Below are 23792 nucleotides of genomic sequence, written 5' to 3' on the forward strand. Positions count from 1 at the left end.
AGGACATAAGATCATCCTTCCCCCACCTAAAATTTACAAGTAGCAACTTTTTTTCATCTGCAAACTTAATGTATTTTTTTCGATTTACGTATCATATTTATCAGGTTCCTGGCTGTGTGTTTTAATTACGAAGCATTTAAGTATTTTGCCCCAACCCTATTGTTCCCGTAATCCTTGTCGTTTCTATAGCGACAGTTTTTCGTGATACGTGCTGCAAGCATTGTGTACGTACCTGATCCGTGTTACAATGGCACTTCGAAAATGATAAATCAAATAACTAGAGCTGTCAAAGGTTAAGCCATTATTTCACCTTTAATTTTTTTTTTTTTATATACCACCAACGCAGAATTAGCCTAAACAAACGTCAGAGTGTAATATGCAGAAGGCATTTATGTGCGAAGGTACGTTTATACATCACATTATAAATTAAGTACCGCGGGGGCACAACACTGATTGGTTCTCTTAATGTAAAACATTGTAATGAGTTATCTCCCCACTATATTCAAATCCAACTCTAAAGAGTACTTTTTTTGTTCCCTTGAGATATATACTTACCTCTGTAGATGAGGAAGCATACTGACAATAATATGACATACAAGCTCGAACTTTGGAATCAATCTCAGGAATCGGAGGGTACATGGCAGGGCACATCCTAGGCTAGATGACAGTCCATCACAGCCCTCACAGTCTCACTGGGAATTTTAGAAAATTAACATAATGACATGTTTTTTTGAATGGAAAAAAAACGTGCATATGGGCAAAACATTACAAAAAAAAAAAAGTGTGTCTTTAAATACAAATTTCCATTATGTTAACTTACTAGTAATTCATTTATTGTCACATTCTGTATCTTTAGATGTTACGATACAGTCTGTTACCCCATTTACTCATCTTAGTGAGCATGTTGCTACCCCTTGAGTTCCCTACGAATCACTTTTACGCACATAGTGTAAAGGAATGCTAGGAGGCAGACGCAGTACAATAAGCAGTTGTATTTGACTACAAGTCCATGTTTAGTCCAGTGTCTTTATACTATCATATTTCAGTGTAAAAAGGCTATATTCTAATAGAAAAAAGAAATTAAATTAAGGTCAAAATATTCATTTTTAAAAAGGAAAAAAAACATTCACCCATCACCAGTAGTCTTAGCTAAAACAATTACGTTTTAAATTCCCTCAAAAAGTTACATATACTTAGACATCTTCAAGGCAATTAAGACTTTCTTTAAAAAGTCTTACCGCTAAACTACAGTATGAAATCGTGAACTGTGTTGCATATAGAGCAGAGGGAAGCAGAACAGACGGTTGCTGTCTTGACTGAGGTTGTGCTAATGCTATTGCTAGTGCGGGACCCTGAGCACACAGTACACCTCAAAGCAGGTTCCCTCTGATACACAGGAGGCATCAGACCAGGCCACAGACGAGTCCACAAGTGCACCATCCTCTTAGGTTCCAGCCACTCCACCCTCTTTCCCCACTTTTCTCAAGTCCCAGTTTTAGTATCTGTAGCTCTTTCCCATCATCATCATCGCTATGAGGATTCTATAGTGATCACCATGCCCAACTGTGGGATCGGGTGTAATGTATGAAATCTTTGTGCTAATGCAATTCTGCTTATCCCTGAGACGGTGGCATCAGCGATCAGTCCTACATCTTGGTCTTGCCGAGTCCACAGTGGTCTACCTGAAGATTCCCCTGTGGCCTGACCCCACAGTACCAGAACCAACCACAGTCCCTCTTGATTTACAGGCATAAAGTTGTTGCTGCACAGTCATTCGGTACACAATGACAAATCATATATAACTTTTCATATTCTGTGGACCCTTATATTAATGGGAATTAAGATCTGAAAAAATACAAATTACACAGGAGAGCTCTGTTCGTGAGAAAATGTGCTGTTGTGGGAAGAAAAAAAAACAGAAGGAAAGAGAAAAAGTGTGAGCAAATGACGAGGCAAACAGTCTTTTGGCATGTCCAAGTCGAGGTTACCCCGTTTGCATTAACTTGTGCTTGAGAGAAAGGGGAACAAAAAAAATGAGGGAAAGGAATAGAAAACATTATCCCAGGTGGGACAAAGGTCCACCCCCCCAAACTGCCCACGGGATTATGTTGAGCCTCTCTTCTGCAGCTCCTGAACAAATGCTGTGGGTAGAGAAAGCAAGTTTCCGTGAGTCACTGCTGCTCGAATTGGCATCAGAGCTCATATTTAGAATCTCAACCTGAAGAAGCACACAGCGCTGCTAAGTTAGTCAATGTCAGTGCCAGGAACGGGGAACCGGAGAGAGGCTCACCTCTAATGATCTCCTCTTTCACTTTCTGCAGTTCCTTGCGCATCTCCTCCAGAAGTTCCTGCACAAAGAAAATAAATATTGGACATGTCAGCTGATTACAAAATTCCATATAGCAGCCATGCAACAAAACAGTGAACCCCTGAGTGTGTATGAGACAGCAAAAACATTAGAAGTAGACTTAATTAAAAGGCTGCAACTATTGAATGTTTTCATATTGAAATATTTTGCTGAATTTTCCTGACTGTTCCGTCATTGTACAACGTTACTGCTGCTGACGATGTTCCCAAACCTCAGCTTTTTGGATGCTCTCAAGCAGTTCTGGGAAAGGTCTTGATTTGTACACACCATCTTTTTTGTTTACTTACTTGTGCATTATGCGTTTTACTTTGGAGAAGAGTTGTACTGGTGCAAGGGTGTGGCACAGTTGGATCACTGATAAAATTACGACTGATACCAATACCTAATCGGTATCAATACCAAATATATATTAATTTAAAACTTTCAAACATTCCCATTTGAATATTGTATTGCTCTGAAATAAAAAGCCCCACCTGATGATCTTTAAACTCCTTATATGAATCATGAGAAGAGGCCGATGCTTCACCAGGTTAGATGTGTTGCCCCCTCTAGCAGTGTTTGCATTCAAGAGCTGTCGGGTCTTCGGTTTAAAACCAAAATAATGCCATATCTCACTTCTGGCACACTGCTTATCCACTAGTGGCAGGCAACTGGCATCAGTAATTTCCATCTTCCATTTAAACTTCCTCGCACAAGACACGTGATTGCGAACGCGTCTCTCCCCAAAGCTCAGATTTGCACGTTCCTTTATGTGGTGCAACTTCTTAAAAGTGCTTTTTGATGTGTTCAATGGAGATCTACAGCACATTTTCATATACTGAAATTTGCATAATGATAGAATTGAACAGTTTTAAATTCGATGCAGTATTTCAAATATTTCACTGTGATCAGAATTTGAATTGCACTTGAATTTTAGTTATTAACCAGTTATTTGAATGTGCATTTTTCTCCTTGAGTATTTTTTATATTAGAATTTTTTGAATCTCTCAGATATTTCTTGCAGCACTTATTAAAAGTTAGCAACCAAATTTCAAACAGGCTAAAATGCAATTATCCTGCCCAATGTACAGACGCTCCTCTAGTTACGAGCAAGTTACGTTCTGAACGGCCATTCGTACCTTTAAATGTTTAAGTCGTTATTCAACATCATTTTAAGGGCATACACAAGTACAAAGAACTAGGATCCTGGGAGTAGCACGCTACGCTGCTGCACGGCGGGAGTAGCGGGCAGAAGTCGTGCTAGGCGGAACTGGTGCGCGGAAAAAAAATTGATGTTGCGGACAGGAAACGGGAGCCTAATGATTACAAATTGGACTTACAGTCCTCTTCGTTCGTATGTCTGAAAGTTCGTAAGCTGAAAGTTCGTAAGTAGAAGAGTGTCTGTATATTGTTTTCAATGGTATGATAAAGGGACAACCATTCTAACCTGTTTTAGTCTGTCCAAATCCGATTCGTCACCGCCCGCTGCATCATTACTGCTACTCACCGGCTTCGTCCTGTGAAGGGAAGAGAGGCCGAGCCAGAGGAAAATTGGGAGATTAGGTCGTGATTAAAAATTCTTGTGTACAGGTGTAAGACTGACAGCGTTCTGTTGCTGGGCCACCCATGTGACTGTGTGTTACCATAACGATGCCTGGGGCTCCCAGAGCACTTGGACGGCCAGGTAGGTGTCAAGCATGTTGTGGCAACCACAAACAAAATTCTCAAGTCCTTATATCTAGTTGTTAAAATCTCTGCTGTTTGCTCTGAGAATTCTAGACAAAAATAAAATGAAAACATCTTCTAAAGTCCAGAAATTGTACAGTTCCCACCAGAGGTACAAGGGGTAGGTACAACTCTACCATCAGTATTATATATTATCACCAGGCACCTGCCCCTCCCCCATACCTGGGAAACTGGCCTGGGGAGGGAACTGAGGCAATGGTATCCATGCCCCTGGAGACTGAGTTGTTCCTGTTTGAGAAACCAGTAACACAAGACGACATTACTGGCAATAATGGAGGCTTCTTAACCATTAGAACCCTATCCAGAGTTATTCTATCCCTTTGATTTTAGGCTTATTACATGGTATGTACATGAGTTAGCAACATACGCTGTATGTCTGTGTTTCCAGGACATTCTGCGCTACTCAGATATGTCATAATTTGATGTGTAAATGCTGACACAGTCCTGATATCCTTTTTAATGAGGAAAAACTACTTGTGCCTATTGAAATTTCTCAATTTTTAGTCTCATCTAATATAAAATTTGTAGGCATGACAAATATAACCGTCTAAATATTGAGATTGGAATCTCTATGATGCATCCATTTTGTAACTTGTTGAGGTTATCTGATGGATGCATGGTTTTATATTATATTACTTTATAACATCTGAAAGAAACTGAAATAGAAAAGCATTGTTTATGATCCACTGGATAAACACAGACATAACAGAGTTTTAGAGTCCAATGCTGAATGTTTATCACTGTCCCCTTTCTGCCTATATATGCTATAACTGGTAAGGTGAAATTTGGGAATGAAACATTTAGTCAGCATTTTAGCCTCAAACAACAAACCAACGCTGTAGCTCGTCACCGTGTTTATGTGCAGAATGTGTTTCAGTTACACGATGGGCACCATCTATTTCAACTATTTTGAGTTCGACATCAAACATACATATACAAACTAGTGTGAATAAATATTACGAAAATATCTAGTAATTCTTTTCATAATAAATAGAATGCTATGTTTTGATATTTCTTTTGTGGAGCCTGAGAGTGTCAAAATGAACCCATTTTGCGTTTGTCAGGTTCTGAGGGTTAAAGACTCTCTGCTCTCACTTACCTCGGCATGGTGGCTGACTTCTCCCACGGTCTCCTAAGTGCATCACCTGACGACAAAAAAAAGATGTTTTTGTTTCAACAACAAATCACAGCAAAGTGATTTTGAAATTGGGCAGCAATTAGCAGTGGCAGGGGGGATGGGGGTCTATGATGGACGACAAGATACAATGGCGATCCACCGAACTGCTCCACAGCACTTATACAGAGGAGAGGAATGTTGACACCAGGGTGACGCACATGACCGGTGGGGCAGAGCAGCAGCTTCAGGGCGTGGATGGTAGATGGGTGATAGGAGCTTATGGAAGCATGGCAATGGGTGTATGGGTAGGGTCTGCAATTCCAAGGAGGAGCCTGCTAGGCCTCCCACACTGATCTCTGCCTCTACCTACCACTTTGGAGCACTGACTACATCCATACCTGGAGACTCAGTGTCGTCCTGCAAGGGAAGACAGGTTCCAGTTATGGATTTTAACCATTCTCCTTACCCGGCTACCAGCTGCCTATTAATTGATGAACATGGTCTCATGGTTACTCACAGTACTCGGCTCCTCCGGTTTGATGGGAACCTTTTCGGGGGGCTTTTCTCCTTTATCTGCAGCTTTTCTCCTGAGGGGGGGGGGGGGGGTGGGTATAGTTATGGCAAACAGAGAAGGTACATGACATGCATGAGCATACAGGGTGGGGGTGGGTGGGGAGCTACTGACCGTCGTGCAAGGATGGCGCTCATTTCTCCCATCAGGCCTCCTCCTCCTCCGCCGCCCCCTCCTGGCAGGGAGGCACTACTGCGGCTTGCGTCAGTCTTAGGGGGCGGCGCTGGCGCTGCTGTGGGTCCTGGGCCACTGTCCTCCGGCTGTGGGAGCAACAGAAGAATATGGAGACTGTAATGCCATGTATTCAACTATGCTGAGCTTTCCAGAATTAAATGTAAATGGCCTCTATTATTCCCGACCTCATTCGCCTCGATTTCTCACCTTGGCAACTTTACGCAGTTTGGCACCAGCGAGGGCTGCAGCCAGGCCTCCTCCTCCGCTTCCACCCCCTCCATCTCCTCCTCCATCACCTCCTGAGGACATGGGCAGCGGAGGAGCAGGTGGCGGACCTGCACCACTCGGAGGAGGTGGTGGACCTGCACCACTCGGAGGAGGTGGTGGACCTGCACTACTTGGAGGTGGTGGTCCCGGAGGAGGTGGGGGCCCAGGTGGTGGCGGGGGACCGGGAGGGGGTGGGGGGCCGCCAAATGCTGGCATTGGAGGTGCAGGTGGAATAATTACTGAAAGATGAGGGGGGGAGGATCAGTATGACGCAAAAGTGAAGATGCTATGTACAAAGCGAAGTGATTTGCAACCACAAAGTGCTGACCTCTCCCATTGAGGCAATATGGAATCCCGATGTGGATATCATACTACCGATCTTATTAAGCCTACATTGAGGGATACAGTAGGAGCCCCTGTGACAGACTGGCTCCCTCTGTATCTTACCTGCTGCAGCCTGCCTCTCCCGCTCCTGCCGCTCCCACTCCTGCCGCTCCCGCTCCTGCCGCTCCCGCTGCTCCCGCTCCCGTTCTTGTCGTTCCCACTCCTGTCGTTCTCGCTCCTGCTGCTCCTGCCTGGGAAACAACCAAACTTCTGTTTACCCACCCCTGTCTCCTTTTGGGGGAACTGAGGAAGCAGGCGAACCCCCAGACCCTGTAGCTCTATGATCTTTTGCCGCCTACTGAGCATCTATAAGTGCATCCTGCTTGCACAGCTGCTGGGCTGTAGGAATGGACCTTCGACAAGGCATCAGCTATGCAAGGCAGACTGTGCCCAAGGCAGGGAGGCTGGGGGCTTTAAAGCAGAAACTGGCTGCTGGTCTCTTCATGCAGCATGGGCGACTGATGCACAGGCATTCTTCCAGGCTAAAATTTCCAAATCTGCTCCTTAGTCCTCAGAACATCTGAGATGCTTTCCCAGGAGACACAGCTCACCCACACAGCCCTTCACTCACTTTCTTGCTGGATTAGGACTGATAACAGCAGCACAGTCGCACCACAACCCAAAGCACCACTCCCAACCTCCGTTGCCCCCCCCATATGATTTAGATTTTAACCAAACTAGTCTCAATCATCTGTCCTGCATTTGTTTGTGCCATTGAAATTTTTGTTCGTGCTGCTTTAGTTTGAGACATGTCTATTTACTTATGTGACGTCACCACTGTGACGTTGGCCCCCTCATTTCGCATCCGATTTGAACCAATGCAGTTTTAGTCGTTTGTGCTGTTTGCGTCAATTTGTGCTGTTGAAATTTTCATTTGTGATGCTTTGGTTTGAGATATAAATGTTTGTTTTCATGATCATGTGATATAGCCATGCAGTTGGCTCAGCGGGCTAAACCTGTGCCTCTGATTGGAAAGTCACTGGATTGAGCCCAGTAGTGACAGAATAGCCATGTCTGTGGGCCCTTGAGCAAGGCCCTTAACCCCCAGCTCCATGGGTGCCATTACAGGTGGCTGCCCTTCGCTGGCAAGTCATGTACAAATGCCTGTCTGTCACAGAGAGCAATGTGGGGTAGGCAAAAAGAGAATTTCCCATACGGGGATCAGTAAAGTATGAATATTATTATTATTATTATTATTAGGTGCATCTTATTTTGACCAAACTGATCTCAAATAATTTGTGCCGCTGCAATTTTCGTGTGTGCTGCTTTATTTTCTGGGACATAAATGTTTGCTTACATGGTGACATCACCACTGTGTCCCCGTCCAAATTCCACCCTCCTGCAGCGTGTCACTCAGCTGTTTGGCCAACGATGTTTCAAATTACCCCCTTAGTTTCAAGTTCACCGTTACTGCTGCTGCAAGCTTTCACGTAAAAAATCATTAACATTTAGCTTTCAATTAATATTCAGCTCAATATATATATATATATATATATATATATATATATATATATATATATATATATATATATATATATATATACACATATACATACATACATACATACATACATATATATATATATATATATATATATATATATATATATATATATATATACACATATACATATACATACATACATACATACATACATATATACATACATATATATATATATATACATACATATATATATATATATACATACATATATATATATATATATATATATATATACATACATATATATATATATATATATATATATATATATATATATATATATATACACACATACATATACACACAACCATATATTTAGCTCAATAAGAACTGTTTCACAAACATAATCTAATAACATGTCAATTTAGCTACAGTGGCATGTTTTATTACCATATATAATCTACATATAATTTTAAAAAAGTTTTTAACTTTGTTTTTGTTAATTATTAAAAACAATCATTTACATTTCCCTTGATACAGTAGTATGTCTGACATGTTTTATTATAGTTTAACCAGCATATTTTATTAGATTTTTTATGTATATTCAATAGGGGCAGCAAACATTAATCAAATACTTTTAGAAATGTTTTGAAAAAGATATATCTGGATTACAAGTAATAATATTAGGTCTGCAATTAAATCCATATAGTTACAGCAAAATCCCTAATACCAATTTATCAAGGTAACAATTGTTAAAATCATACTGGTTAAGCAAACATGTAGCTGTGGAACTAAATAAATGGTATTAAATCAATAAAACAACACGGCACAGACCAGTTTGGTCAAAACTGGGCGCATATGGGGGGCCAACTTCAAAGTGACGACATCACCATGTTAAAAAACATTTATATCTCAGAATTAAAGCAGCACAAATTAAAATTTCACAGACAAATGTGGCACAAACAATTGCGACCGGTGGGTATTCCACAAAGCAAGATTTCTTTAATAGCCAAATGTAAGGACAGTCCAATGGGAATGTCACTTACTTCTACTTCTATTGGATAGTTTTCTTGTTTGTCTTAAGTTATCCAGCTAACTGGGAAATCCTGCTTTGTGGAAAACATCACAGATAAAATCTGAAATATATGGGGGGGGGGGGGCAACTTCACATAAGTCCACTCCCTCCCTCATCATCGTGCATTTGGTACCTTCTCAGCTGCTCCAGTTCCTCTGGAGAGGGTCCATTCTGAGCTGGTCGGGGGAGAGTGGAGTAACCTGGAGCTAGAGGAAGACAACACTAGGTTAGTTATAAAATAATAACATCATAAATATAGCTGCAAGTAGCAATAATGGGGCCCAGTACAGAGTCAGGGCTTAGTTGCCATGGAAACATCATAATCTCATTTTGTCACAGGTATGGTTATATGCACTCACAGCACATGTCACGTCGATTGACTAAAGTCTGACCAAGAAATGGGCAAACATTTTGCTTGGTGGCTTCACTGTCAGATTTGATAGGTTGTAACAGACAAATGGTTTTGGAAAAAATGTGTCTGATTGGAAAGGTTGCTAAAGTTTTTTTGACGCTAAATGATTTAGTATTTTAGAGGAGAGTGGTGTGTTAGAGATTGGCTGATAGTTGTTTAGATCAACTGGGTCCAGACCAGGTCTCTCGAGAACACAAATGTACCTTGAAATTTGACCAGTTGGTGCTAAAGAAATAGATGGATTGACCCCAAATTTGATGTCTGAATACTTTATACTGACCTCGATCAAGCGGCAAATTTAATAAAAATCTACCAAGGGGGTACAGACTCCCATGGAAGAAAATATAATAATAATAAATGAAAAATTCCAATAATTAACGGTTCCCCTTATAATGTGATTATGCATACATTCTGCGGGATAGTCATTCCAAGTCTCAGCATGATGTGGTCAGGCCACAGCAATAGGCTTCGGACAATATATGGTTAAGTGCTGCTGTGAGGACGAGGCTTCACACTGCATTACCTGCATCAGGCAGGGAGCTCAGCACGTCCAGCGCATGCGTCATGCCACTGGCGAAATTTGACGCATCATCCTTGCTGCTGAAGTTGAGCCCCCACACCTGCCGTGCATCCCTCCACTGATGGAAGTTAGGGGTGGCCTGATTGTACTTCAGCCCTTTTGTGATTAGACAATTAATCACCACCTGTGCAGTAAAACAAGGAGCCACATTTACACCAGTCTATGTGCCCAGTCCATTCATTTATAGCAGAGACATATATTTAATACAGCACACATGCCAGTCACATCATGAAAGTATGGAATGCATGGATTCTTTATTATTTTTAAATAAAGAATTCATCATTTAAAATAAGAATAACACTTTAATAACACAACTAAATATAACTTAAAAAAAAACCAACTGATCCATATGATAATGTGATTTTGTTTGCTATAGGACTGCAGTCTTTGTTAGGTCTATGTTTTGCCCTCGCGCTCTTGGCCTCAGTAATGCATGGATTCACAATGAGATGCATGGATTTCTCAAAGAGAAAATGCTAGATTACCTGGACTCAAATAACATTTTGAGGGATAGCCAGCATGGATTTAGGAGAGGTAGATCCTGTTTAACAAATCTGTTGGAGTTTTTTGAAGAAGCTACTCAGGAAGTTGATAAGAAGGCCTATGATGTCATCTACTTAGATTTCCAAAAGGCTTTTGATGTTGTCCCCCACTAGAGGCTCTTACTTAAACTCAAAGCGACAGGTATTTTAGGAACTGTAGCAACCTGGATTGATAACTGGTTAACAGATAGGAAGCAGCAAGTAGTTATAAGAGGCACAATGTCACAGTGGGCCTGCGTTCATAGTGGGGTACCGCAGCGTTCAATTTTAGGACCACTATTGTTCCTAATTTACATTAATGATATAGACACCAATATATACAGTAAACTGGTGAAATTTGCAGATGACACCAAGGTGGGTGGTGTAGCAGATACTGAACTAGCGGCTCAGCAGCTACAGCGGGATCTTGATTTAATTAGTGACTGGGCAGATTTAACATAGAAAAATGTAAGGTACTCCATGTAGGGAGAAGAAATATAAAGTACAGGTATTTTATGGGACCTACTGAAATAAAGGTAGCTGATTATGAGAAAGACCTTGGTGTGTATGTTGATGCTTCCATGTCTCATTCTCGCCAGTGCGGGGAAGCAATAAAAAAGGCCAATAGGATGTTGGGGTATATCTCCAGGTGTGTGGAGTTTAAGTCAAGGGAGGTAATGCTAAGATTATACAATTCCATGGTGAGACCTCACCTAGAATATTGTGTGCGGGTTTGGTCACCATATCTTAAAAAGGACATTGCGGCCTTAGAAAAGGTGAAGCGTAGGGCCACAAGAATGATTCCTGGTCTTAGAGGAATGTCATACGAGGAAAGGTTAGTTGAGCTAAATCTGTTCAGCCTCAAGCAAAGGAGACTGAGGGGGGACATGATCCAGGTCTATAAGATTCTAACAGGTTTGGATGCTGGTCAACCGAAGTTACTTCAGCATTAGTTCAAATACAAGAACTCGTGGCCATAGGTAGAAATTAGCGGGAGAACATTTCAAACTGGATTTAAGGAAGCACTTCTTTAAACAGAGTGCAGTCAGAGTATGGAATAGTCTTCCTGATAACATAGTGCAAGCTGAATCCTTGGGTTCCTTTAAATCAGAGCTAGATAAGATTTTAACAACTCTGAGCTATTAGTTAAAGTTCTCCCCAAGCTGGCTCGATGGGCTGAATGGCCTCCTCTCGTTTGTATAGTTCTTATGTTCTTATGAAAGACAAGGAAACCGCTCTTAATTTGTCTTATCCGTTACATCTGTATCATGAAAGAAACATGTTAAATAGGAAAACACGAAATTTCGCGATTTGATTTTTTTTCCATATTGTTCAACCCTAAATAGATATCTGTTCATGTTGAGTTTTTCAGAAGGGGGTGAGGGAATCTGACAATATTGAAGGTGGCGCCCCCCCTGTCTTCCCCATTTCTGACGCCCCTGCCCTCTATTCACTCGGACCTGGACAAAAGACACCATTATGGAATTGTACAATACCGCTCTATACCACCAGGTGGCATAAAATTGCAAAGCACCACTGAAACTTTCAGGACAGAAGCATACATTCTGCTGACGTTTGTTCCCTGTTTATTTTACAACCATGAATACCAGGGGGAACGGAGGAGCAACACACACACACAACTAAAAGAGGAGCCGACGAGTCCAACAGAATAACTAACCTAGACACCACATTCTTCACATGAGCACATGCCATTTGCAAAGAAATATATCGAGAATGGGTGTTAGACAGTTTGACATACTGGGCAGAATGGGGCTGTGTGTGCGCTCCTGGGTGTGGGGGTGCATCTTTAATGATTACAGGAAATGGTTGGGTGCTCTCATATCTTTCAGGAAGTATTTTGTAGGTTAAGACAAGCAGTGAGGAATGTGAATTTGTTTATAGACGAGTGTGTGTGTGTGTGTGTGTGTGTTAGAGAGAGAGAGTCTTTACATATAGTTATGCATCCAATTTCATTAACAGTCCTCAATGGGGCTTGGGGGGGGGGGGGGAGCGCAAGTTTCACTAAAACATTTTTATTCTAATTGTTCCTTGTCAAGATTATCCAGTACATGTTTTTTTTTTTTTTTTAAACCAATCTAAAGTTTACGGGTGCTGCTTTCGCATAAGCGCTGCATACATTCTTCTAGCCAGTCACAGTCACTCTCGTCCTTGTTGCTGGACTCATTCATATATATGTTTGTGAGAAAATGACTGAGGAGGAGAAAACCAAACAAGAACTGGTCACCAAAAGACATTCACCTTCTGCTCTTAGGAAATATTTTAGATTCCACAGAGACAATATTGAGCAAAAGCAAATGACCTGTCAGCACCCACTTTGTGTCTGGTGGCCCAACTCACAGCAACACGGCCAACTTATTTGATAGAACATTATTTCTCAGTAGAGTTTATTTGGCTATAGTTTGAGTAAATTTCAACTGCTTTTTTTTGCTTTATAAACATCACAATATCTATCACAAAGAATTCACAACCAATATCGCACGGCTGTAGTAGAAGTTCATAAGCATTACTCAGAGGCGCTCTGAAATATGATGTCACATATCACATGACATGTGGCCCCGCCCACCACTGTCATACCTGCTGGTCTGTCTGCATCTTGCGGCCCACCACCCGGAAGCTGTTACTGGCAGGGCTGTGGTAGATCTGCACACGGCTGATGGTTTGAGGGCCGGGTCCCGCCGCCACCCACTTCTTACCGGCGTCATCGTAGATCATGACAGTGGCCCGGGCCTGGCAAATGCTGGACTCGCTGAGGGGGGGGAGGGATGGGGGAAGCAGACAGGAAGACCATCAATGTGGAGGAAAACGAGAGAGTGACAGAGGGAGAGAGACGAGGGATGCAGCAGGAAGGGAAGAATGAGAAAGAAAATAGGGAGGAAATATGTGGAATTTAAAAAGTCCGTTTCAGTCTGGGGTATAATTAGAGAGTGTAGAGAAGGTTTGCGATTAACCCCCTCAGCAGGAACCTCCAACAAGGTCAAGTCAAGCAGGGCTTTGCACATCAACCAAGCACAGTAACATAGCATGTAGTGGCAGAAAATAACGCTTCCCAGGACTGTGGGGCCACACACACACACACACACACACACACACACACACACACACACACACACACGCACAGAACCATGAACACAAGCAGAAAAACTAACTTATGTTTAGGTGTCAGATTACTTTATAGAACTCAAAGTTTGCCCAAACTCTTGACGTTTGCAGCGCCAGACTTTCCCATGTCAGTTCCTTAACAAAATCGGGCCCTATGTAACTTAGCAAATAGCAAATTAGTAGTAACAAATGTGACCAACATAAATTGATATTTAAAAATCAACCGGCAAGTCTCATGACTATGTAAAAATCACCACCATGAAAAATCACGATTTTTAATTGAATTTATCCTCCTACCCCAATTACTTACACATACATATATTGTTGCTGTCTAATGAAAAGCATGTATGTCCACTTACTTTGGGCGTATTCCGTCTATAGTACATTCTCCTCCATCTACAGATACTGCTTGAGATTTAGCTGATCAGTGAAAAGATGTTTTATAAGAACATAAGAACATAAGAACTATACAAACGAGAGGAGGCCATTCGGCCCATCGAGCTCGCTTGGGGAGAACTTAACTAATAGCTCAGAGTTGTTAAAATCTTATCTAGCTCTGATTTAAAGGAACCCAAGGATTCAGCTTGCACTACGTTATCAGGAAGACTATTCCATACTCTGACTACACGCTGTGTAAAGAAGTGCTTCCTTAAATCCAGTTTGAAATGTTCTCCCGCTAATTTCCACCTATGGCCACGAGTTCTTGTATTTGAACTAATGCTGAAGTAACTATTCGGTTGAACAGCATCCAAACCTGTTAGAATCTTATAGACCTGGATCATGTCCCCCCTCAGTCTCCTTTGCTTGAGGCTGAACAGATTTAGCTCAACTAACCTTTCCTCGTATGACATTCCTCTAAGACCAGGAATCATTCTTGTGGCCCTACGCTGCACCTTTTCTAAGGCCGCTATGTCCTTTTTAAGATATGGTGACCAAACCTGTACACAATATTCTAGGTGAGGTCTCACCAAGGAATTGTATAATCTTAGCATTACCTCCCTTGACTTAAACTCCACACACCTGGAGATGTACCCCAACATCCTATTGGCCTTTTTTATTGCTTCCCCACACTGGCGAGAATGAGACATGGAAGCATCAACATACACACCAAGGTCTTTCTCATAATCAGCTACCTTTATTTCAGTAGGTCCCATAAAATACCTGTACTTTATATTTCTGCTCCCTACATGGAGTACCTTACATTTGTCTATGTTAAATTTCATCTGCCAGGTGTCAGCCCAGTCACTAATTAAATTAAGATCCCGCTGTAGCTGCTGAGCCGCTAGTTCAGTATCTGCTACACCACCCACCTTGGTGTCATCTGCAAATTTCACCAGTTTACTGTATATATTGGTGTCTATATCATTTATGTAAATTAGGAACAAAAGTGGTCCTAAAATTGAACCCTGCGGTACCCCAGGGTATGAAGTCATCTATTGAACTAGCATGTATATTTGTACTAGTTAACATTTGTATTCATGATGGTTATTTGTATGGATTACTTTATATCGCTAATTTTAACAATTAGATAGCTAGCTAGCCAATATCATCGTTAATTGTGAATTCCAAGTGCGATTAGTTTGTATCTTGACACTGACCTATGTGTCTCGCTAACATTCCAAGTATGTCCATTTAAAACGTTACACCATTCACTGACGGCTGTGTAAATATAGGTTTCTATTTGTGGTGTCAAGGGCGTGCAAGTTTTTTTTTGTAAAGCAGTTTCTGAGAAAGTAGTTTCACGCTCTTAAAATAATGTGTTTTTGGAGATATGCGTTTTTCCCATCACACAGTGATGAAATATGGCGGCAGTTCATTCATCACATGTTGGAGTGTTTGCTGCTTTCTGTGGAACAAACGCCGATGACAGGGAGGGGGCTTGTTTAACACTCTGCGTGTAAAGGCTCCACCGCACTGTCCTGACACCCGCAGACATGTAGTGCAGATGGGAGAGAGTTAAAGGTGGTGGGGGGCGGGGGGGGGGGGGAGCTTGGGGGCAACAGACTATCATTCCAACTAGAACGAAGATCAACAATGGTGTATGACAAAGAAGGGAAGTAGCCCCGGGTTCCTGCGATGACGAGGCAGGCAGCCGACAGGCCCTTAAAATGTGGGGGCACACATGTGAAAAGGGCTGTGAGCGAGGCGTTCATGCCCCCAAAGTAAAGCAGGCATATTCAGCCTCATTCATGTCTTGGTCGGTAGAAGAGCTAGAATCTATGGCTTGCGAAAGAGAGGCTTCCACACCAGCACTAAGAAGCCTGGTGTGAAGATAAAAAGTAACCAGATAACTAGTTGTTACGTTTAACACGTTACAACACTCTGAAGAGGTCCAAACCAACTCCGCAGAGTTAGAAAGGGGTGGAGCTTGAAGGCTAAGAACAAAGTGCACTAAATTCATTAAAAGAACCAACAGAAAGATTGTCCTATTGTGAAACTTTATACTCCAGCAAGATAAAGGCTAAATAAAGCTACCTTTACTTGGGGCTGCAATTAAACAGGTTTGTTATTTGATTGGATGCAGAAAAGGGACCCAAAGCCAGCTCTGGCACTATGAAGGAGCAGAGACACACCAGAGCGTTTGAATCTACAGCCTCCCATTCCAGGACAGCCGTGACATAATCGCCGGCTTCCTGTGACACAGCACTGGCTTGCAGGCCCTTCCTGATCGCGGCACGACCAAATAAGGACAGGCTGAGAAATCCAGAAGGCAAAGGCACTCGCACACTGACTCAACATGTACACACAGGTCCAGATGTTCAGCAAAAAACGACAAGCGAGATTTAAAACATAATAAACAATTAAAAACAAGAAAATGACCAAGAAGGGGTGGGAGAGCTAAAGGAGACAGATGTCAAACAAGACATTTTACATTTTTAGTTTTTTGATCGCCATTACAGATTTTTAAAAACCCAAGTTTCCCCTTGAGGAGACTGAAAAAGAATGGTCCCCACAACGACATGTTTTTAATTACATTGTGGCGACAATGTAATGTCTACATGACCCACGTCCACAGACAGACACAGACACACAGAAGCATGCACACACCTAAAACCTAAAACACAACTGTCCAAATTAGTTGGGTTTTGCAAGTGGGTCAAAGTGCTTTGACCCCCCCCACTAAAAAAAATTGAAACATACACATGATACCCAAACTGGGTGTACATTTCTAATAGCTGCTCTTCATCCACCCATCCATCCATCCATCCTCTATAACTACTTGTCCTCTCCAGGGTCACAGGGGGTCTGGAGACTATGGGTGCAAGGCAGGGAACAGGTACTCTGCATCACATTTGCAATTAGAAAATACGATAAGAGAGTCAATCAAACAATGTTTAATCAAAGCGACAGGTGCAAAAAACAGAAACTGCATAAAGTAGATTGTCTGGAAGGAGGGAGACGCCCCATGACTAGGCATACCGTGGAAGAGCAAACACAGGGCTCACGGTGAGAGTGCAGGGTGTGTCATGACTGCCTGCTCCTTCTGCTACTTGGGAGTTAACAGGAAGCCACATTGTCACTGAAGCGATTTCAGAAATGTCTTGGATGCAGCTGCACAGATGTGCCAACAAGTATAGTCAGGCCCGCTGATGGCCCAGTGCGCTCCCTCTAGACGGGCCCGGCGCGCTCCCTCTCCATAGCCCTCTCACTCTCCATAGCCCTCTCACGCTCCCTCTCCATAGCCCTCTCCCGCTCCCTCTCCATAGCCCTCTCACTCTCACTCTCCACGGGCCCGGCGTGCTCCCTCTCGGTAGCCCTCTCACTCTCCCTCTCAGTAGCCCTCTCACTCTCCCTCTCAGTAGCCCTCTCACTCTCCCTCTCGACGGGAGCTTTCCGTTGGGCCCTTCTACAGCTATCTCACCATCTTGTCGGGCCCTCTGACAACAGCACTCCCCCTCTCCCCAGGCCCTTGCCCCCCCTTGCCCCCTCCCTCTCTTGTCGAGCGCTCGCCCTCTTGTCACCTTCTCAGGCACGTTGATGCCTCCCAGTCCCCCCCCCCTTCCAGAACCTGCCTCACAGCCCCTCTCACCTTCCCATGCAAATACTAAAAAAAAAAAACCATTTCCCAATTTTCCATCTTGTCTCCACATTTTATTTCTCCTTTTCGCCATGTTCTGTCTTTTCAAGCCCTGCTTTCATTCAGAACAAAAATCATGTCTCACAAATATGGTGTTTTAAACGTAAGAATGCTAACACGTAATAAATTAACATGCTTTTGAACAAGTGGTGATGTTTGAGAGCAGTCAGCTGGCAGCTTTCATGCTGCAGTCAAAGCAAAAGGTGGTGATGGGCTGATCTCACTTTTTACTGTGTGTTCATCCTTAAAAAAGTTACAGCTCAATTCCCCAGCAGTAAAAGCATCTCCAGTGCTTTAGTGTATTCAAGTCAAATACTTGCACAGGAATTTGGGAAAAAGAAAAAAAAAAATCATCAAGAGACAAATAGCCAGACGTAGTGGTGGGCGATATGTCGATATTTTATCATAACCGGTTATGACTGCATCCATGATACACAGCACTAGATTTACTTACAAACATACGTGCATAAGTGCAGCCAAGTCGAGCTTCCAATGAATGCCCAGCTACGGGTACACTACAAACAAACAATATTACAATAACAATAAAAACAAACCAGCAAGTGTCTGTCACATGATGGACATGTGTTTGGACAAAAATACAGATGCAAAACAAAGCAATTTCAGTCTGTATAACATCTCAGTGCTGTTTGTATATCTTACTTCTTTGTCAATTCTGTCTCAGTGGGTCTCAACTTAGTGACTAGATCTTGAACCATAACCTTAATTGGTTAATTGTTATTACTACATACATCCCCAGAAAGTCATTTATATCGTGATTTGTGATAACCAAAATATCACAACATTTTGGCCTTATCACCCACCCCTAGCTGGACCTGCTATCCATTTAGGGGGGTTTCACTCTGCTGGAACTTTTTTTTTTCCAGGAACCAGAACCTTTTCCCCAGAACCAGAAACTTTTGTTATGTTCACACTGCAGTAACTCAGCCCGACTAGTTCCTCGGAGGCTGTTCCACACCCCTTTTTAGTCCGTACTCCAGACTAGGGGTGTTTCTCAATATGTGTACCCATTTTACATCACCTTTCATGGCTGAAGACCAGTTCCAGTATTAAGAACAGAAGTACAGAGGATAGTAAAAATCCCCCGATGTCATTCTTGCCCCACCCCAAATATCAAGGATTCATCCAATCATATATATTGGATACATTGGTTGCATCCTCACTAAACGAGAGCAATCACATGATTCACTGCACCCCAAGTTCGTTCGCAAGTTAGCAAGACCGGTCTTACAAAGACCACAAGAACGTATGAAATTATGTATGAAGAGCTTTTTGTCTCTCCCATGTTCATTTGCATAAAGGTCCCAGTTCCTGATGTGCGATGTGAAAGCAACACATGAAAGTGACCAGGAGCTACAAAAGTCCCCGGTCAAGATGTCCCAGGAACTTGCAACCCAGAACGAGGTTCTGGAACTTCAGTGTGAAAGTTCCCTTACGTCCACAAGGAACGAATCTACTGTCAGGGATGTTAACTGGACCCAGTATGTGTTTCTTATTGCACCCTGGCTAATCCAAAAAGCCCAGAATAAACCCCTACTTCCACACACATTTCATTAAGCTTGTTCCTACAGCTGAAAGATATACAAGATTCCTCCAACAGAAATCAAGTAGAAGCATTAGGTTCCATGCCGCAATACAAGGCATCCAGCTACCACCATGCAGTTGGTGAGTTATGTTTCCCAACTCACCGAGAACAAAGATGTTCTGGAAACATTATGAAACTTAAATGGAGTTGGGGGCGGGGGGGGGGGGGCAGGGTCACAGGGTTACGTCATTCAGTAGTATAGAAATATCTGGAAAGAGGATCCTCCAAAGACTGGCGATAAGATTTCCTCACATGCTAGATATTTGCAGAGAGGCGGGTAGAAGCCTCGAGCTCCCAGCACTAACAATGAGTTTGTGCAAGTCTGTGCATCGCCTCCCCCTGACTACACCGCAGAAATTCCAGCATGCGAGTCTGAGGACAGAAATTCAGCTACTGTGCCTGAACAAGTGAATCTTTATCTGCCAGGCACATATTATCATATAGGTAGCAATATAACATGCCCCCCCCCCCCCCCCCACACCTCTCATGTCAGCCCTGCAGTCTGACCACATTAAGGACTAAATATCTCAGACCTGCAGAAGTTGAGAATGACGCAGACACCCACAGGCGCAGTCACACAAAGGCACAGACTGTCAAACTCGACTTCAGTGTTCAGATGTGAGACAAGGTGATGACGTTGCCTCCTGTCCGCTCCAATGTCATCATGTAATGCTGCAGCCACACCTCCTCTAAGAGAACACCCATCACCTAACCACCTCTCCAGGTCAAAGTTGCAGGGTATGGAAAAAAATTAACAAATTGAGCCCAACAATGAACCCATACTTTAAAGATCAGCCAGAATATAATGAACCTGACAACAATCAAGAGCAGCTGGGTCCTGGCCGCTGCCTGCCTTGGTAAGTTTTCTTCCTGGCGTCACTCTACCTGATGCAGGTCTCAGCTTGTGAGCGCCGCCCTGCAGGCTCGGCAGGAACGTGGGCGGCCCTGACTTTGCTCCGCCCCGCCCCGCCCCTGCTCACCAAATCAGACCGGGCATCCCGGTAGACGTCCTGCGGGATCCAATAAAATTCACACCAACACTCCAAGTGTCATGTTGTGCTTCATTTCAGCATTAAACTGACATATTTTGTGAAAACAGAAGGATAAAGTGACATTTTTGGAAGCTATCCTCCTTTGTTGGGGTTCCCCCAATCACTTTGCCTTTGGCCAAAACAAGATTACAAATATTTTCTATGCAATAAGTAGGTAGACAAAGGTATCAGCTATAAAGGCTAATTTATATTTCTGTGTAGAATTTACTCCGTCAGTAACCACGTACCCTACACGGCAGCCTACACCATGACCAGATGCATGTAGTTACATTTCTGGGGAGGTGTGTGTCAGGATACCACATAGGGTTTCAAACAGGTTCAAACAGGTTTTGTACTTAATTCACACAATTTGTACTTAATTCATAGAAAATTCCAACCTGCTGATCACTATTGCTACAAAAATCCTGCAAATTACAGTAGGCCCTATATTTGATTGCACCGCAATTACAATATAATCAGCATAAATAGGCTTCAACGTTGATGTTAATGCAACGAAACAGGATAACGATGACTGGGATAAAACATAAACACGTGTTACGAAATGCACCATGATAACACTTGAAGAAGCTCTTCAAGCACTTTTCTCATCCTTGAGTTTTGATAGTACTGATGAGGCAGCGTCACTTTCCGGACACAGAGTGAGAGTGTGATCAAAACCGCATTACTACACACTAAACTGCCCAAAATACACTGACTACAGCCACGACCTTCACATCAATTCGGATAGTTAGCCTAAAGGCTAAGTCACGCTCAATGTCTAGAGGCTGCTCAAACAAGTTCATTCTGTGCCAGTTTTATGGAGGACAGCGGTCGGAAGAAGTTGCTTGGTCTCCGACTGAGCGAGTCGGTGCAAGTACAGCTGATAACGATAACTACATAGCTGCCGTCCTTCCAGCTCCATTTCCTGACGGAACACTGCCACGTTTTTCTGAGTGGCAGTAGAACTCACGGACGATATTCCTTAGAAGTAGCTGTAAAGTTGCAGAGCTAAAATCTAATCCAGAGCTTTAGCGCTCAAGCAAAACCAGGCATATAAGAAATAAGGCAACAGTCTCTCTGATGCATAACAATCCAGAAAACCATACCAGTACAACTCAACAGGTCTACTTTTCTACATAAGCACTGAACAGTGAGGTATTATTGTAGCCTATTGAGAAAAACCGCTGCAATCATGTAGCATTTTACAAGTAATGTGTAAACAAAAAGGTTGTGGTTTTGACTCGAAATTCACATATGTAGCCATTTAAGTTGTTGTGTAATGACATAAATGAAACGGTATAGTAACCATAATTCAAATCATTAACCAGCTCACATCTATAACCTTCAACTAGCAATATGAAGGGGTTACTAATACAGAACTTAATCTAACCTGACGTTCACCTGTATGAGCGTACTCTCACACACGAGGCTCAGTTCCAGGCCAGCTATTTACATGCAACCAAAAAAAAAAAAAAGGTATTTTCTTGGTTCTGATAGAAAATATGCTATATTGGCTTCCGACAGCTAAACCGTGCGATCGCAAGGTGTTCATGCCGCAACTGGTTCGGAATTCTGTTTACCCGGCCGAAGTGCGCCTCGCTGTTCCGGGTACGGCCCTGAACAATCCGCTGGGTGGGTGAGCAGAAAGAGCCAGGTATGCAACAGGAGTTAAATGTTTCATAACATTTCAGAGAGGAAATCCGAAGTTACTTTTGCAGATCTTTCAAATGGGTTTTGCGCTATTTTGCATTACCAGTCTCAATACGGTGACCGTTTTTGGAAAAGAGTTGAAGGCACCGCTCCAAAAATTTGATAAATTAATACACAAGCAGCCAAACTAATTCCCTTCTTTCAGTTCGCAATGATTCTGAGACCAGTGGAAGTTACACCATTTAAAATTTTTTGAAAATGATTGCATTTCTGACGCCACAGAACTGTCAGATGGCAAAAGTTGACAAACAAATTCGGCGCAATTGTGCATATACTACTCCTCATCAAATCGTTATATTTATTTAGCAGATACCCATAACAAATACAGTGCATAATATCCAGGCAAACAGTCGCACTGGTGTCAACTGAAATCATTCAAATATTCACAGATCTAACTGAGACACATGAAACCCATATTACACTATTTATGCTGCCGGGAATCTAATACGTCCTACAACTATCGACGACCATCAGCGATAACAAGCATAGACACCCAATATTTCGTTCCGCGTAATGAAAAGCGGTAAACAGCAATCACGGGCTTTTCAGACGGGCACCCCTTTACCTCATTGTTAGGCGAGAGTGCGACTCGTCTCTTCACTTCCTTTTTCTTTTCAGATCTGAAGCTGAATTGAAAAGAGGAAAAAACAAACAGATAAAATTTTAAAACCGCGTGGAACAGTGTTCTGTAAGTGTGTCTATGCTGATCGGAGCGAACAACAGCGACAAGAACCGAAAAGCTACAGCAACAGACCTGGCCGATTTCCTGGTTTAGAAGAGCGGGGGACGGAAAAGTGGATACAGTAGCTTGTCAACTGCAATCAGTATCCCAGACTCATCTAAACAGCCCGACCGAGGGCCCCGGTGAACGGGTCACTGCTGCTTTTAAAACTAATGAATACCCTTCCTGTGCCACTTGTTCTGCGGTCACCCACTATTAGACGCCTTCAATCTTGCGAACCGAAAAACGCATTGGTCGGTTTTTCTGTTTAATTTTACTCGCGTCCAAAGCCCTGCACGTTTGCTATTGCTAGCAATAAGCTTTCATTCCTCCCCCTTTCCCCTCCTCCCTCCCCCGAAATACAAATCCACCCCGCCTTTCAGTGGCAACTCAGCGCCAAGTCTACCATCCGGGTTTAAAAGAATATACTGTATAAAATGGGTTTACAATATATTCTGTATCGATACGCTGGGGATGCACTAGTTGCATATTAGTGTTCAAGCAACAGGGCTAAGAACGTTGTATTTATTCCTAATAATAGTTCGGTCGCTGTTCTCTTGACATCGCCTCTCATTCACCGAATTGGTATTTTTGATCTTTTTTTTGTGGAGGTACCAAGCACTGATTAAGTTCTCAATTAGTTATGCTACGTTAATGCTTAATGTTAAATCGTATGACACAAGCCTAATTAAAGAACTCATACATACACATAAGGGGCAGATCGGACACAATGAGCAATTACATTTAACAGTGAAATTTGATGAATACGTGTACATCTATTCATAAACATTTGAACTTTGTGAAAATTTTACTAACATGCATTAATGAGCTTGTTCTCTCTCTCTCTCTTTCTCCTTTTTGTGTTTTCTGTCATAACGTTGATACTGT

At 42.6% G+C, this 23792-nt stretch overlaps 1 protein-coding gene across 1 annotated transcript; it reads right to left on the bottom strand.

The window, feature by feature from the left end:
• Nucleotides 1–293: 293 nt before the first annotated feature.
• vaspb (vasodilator stimulated phosphoprotein b) lies at nucleotides 294–23245 on the bottom strand. The gene is made up of 15 exons (XM_023845110.2): nucleotides 22938–23245; nucleotides 22749–22809; nucleotides 13237–13408; nucleotides 10064–10244; nucleotides 9262–9334; nucleotides 6670–6797; nucleotides 6163–6461; nucleotides 5896–6041; nucleotides 5728–5797; nucleotides 5609–5627; nucleotides 5193–5238; nucleotides 4256–4321; nucleotides 3795–3864; nucleotides 2291–2348; nucleotides 294–2141 (listed from the first exon to the last, which is right to left on the bottom strand). Exons 2-15 carry the CDS (start codon nucleotides 22751–22753, stop codon nucleotides 2104–2106), a joined length of 1371 nt encoding a protein of 456 aa, XP_023700878.2. The 5' UTR covers nucleotides 22754–22809; nucleotides 22938–23245; the 3' UTR covers nucleotides 294–2103.
• Between the last annotated feature and the right edge of the window lie 547 nt (nucleotides 23246–23792).

The sequence above is a fragment of the Paramormyrops kingsleyae genome, chromosome 17 (genome assembly GCF_048594095.1).
Source record: "Paramormyrops kingsleyae isolate MSU_618 chromosome 17, PKINGS_0.4, whole genome shotgun sequence".
NCBI classification, from domain to species: Eukaryota; Metazoa; Chordata; class Actinopteri; order Osteoglossiformes; family Mormyridae; genus Paramormyrops; species Paramormyrops kingsleyae.

Bases quoted from the DNA above. Each gene is read 5' to 3' on its own strand.
- vaspb (XM_023845110.2), bottom strand. The intron at 6,462-6,669 runs GTAAGATACAGA...CTCATCTTTCAG, and splicing joins GGAGAGGCAGGCTGCAGCAG to TAATTATTCCACCTGCACCT. The intron at 6,042-6,162 runs GTGAGAAATCGA...TTGCTCCCACAG, and splicing joins AACTGCGTAAAGTTGCCAAG to CCGGAGGACAGTGGCCCAGG.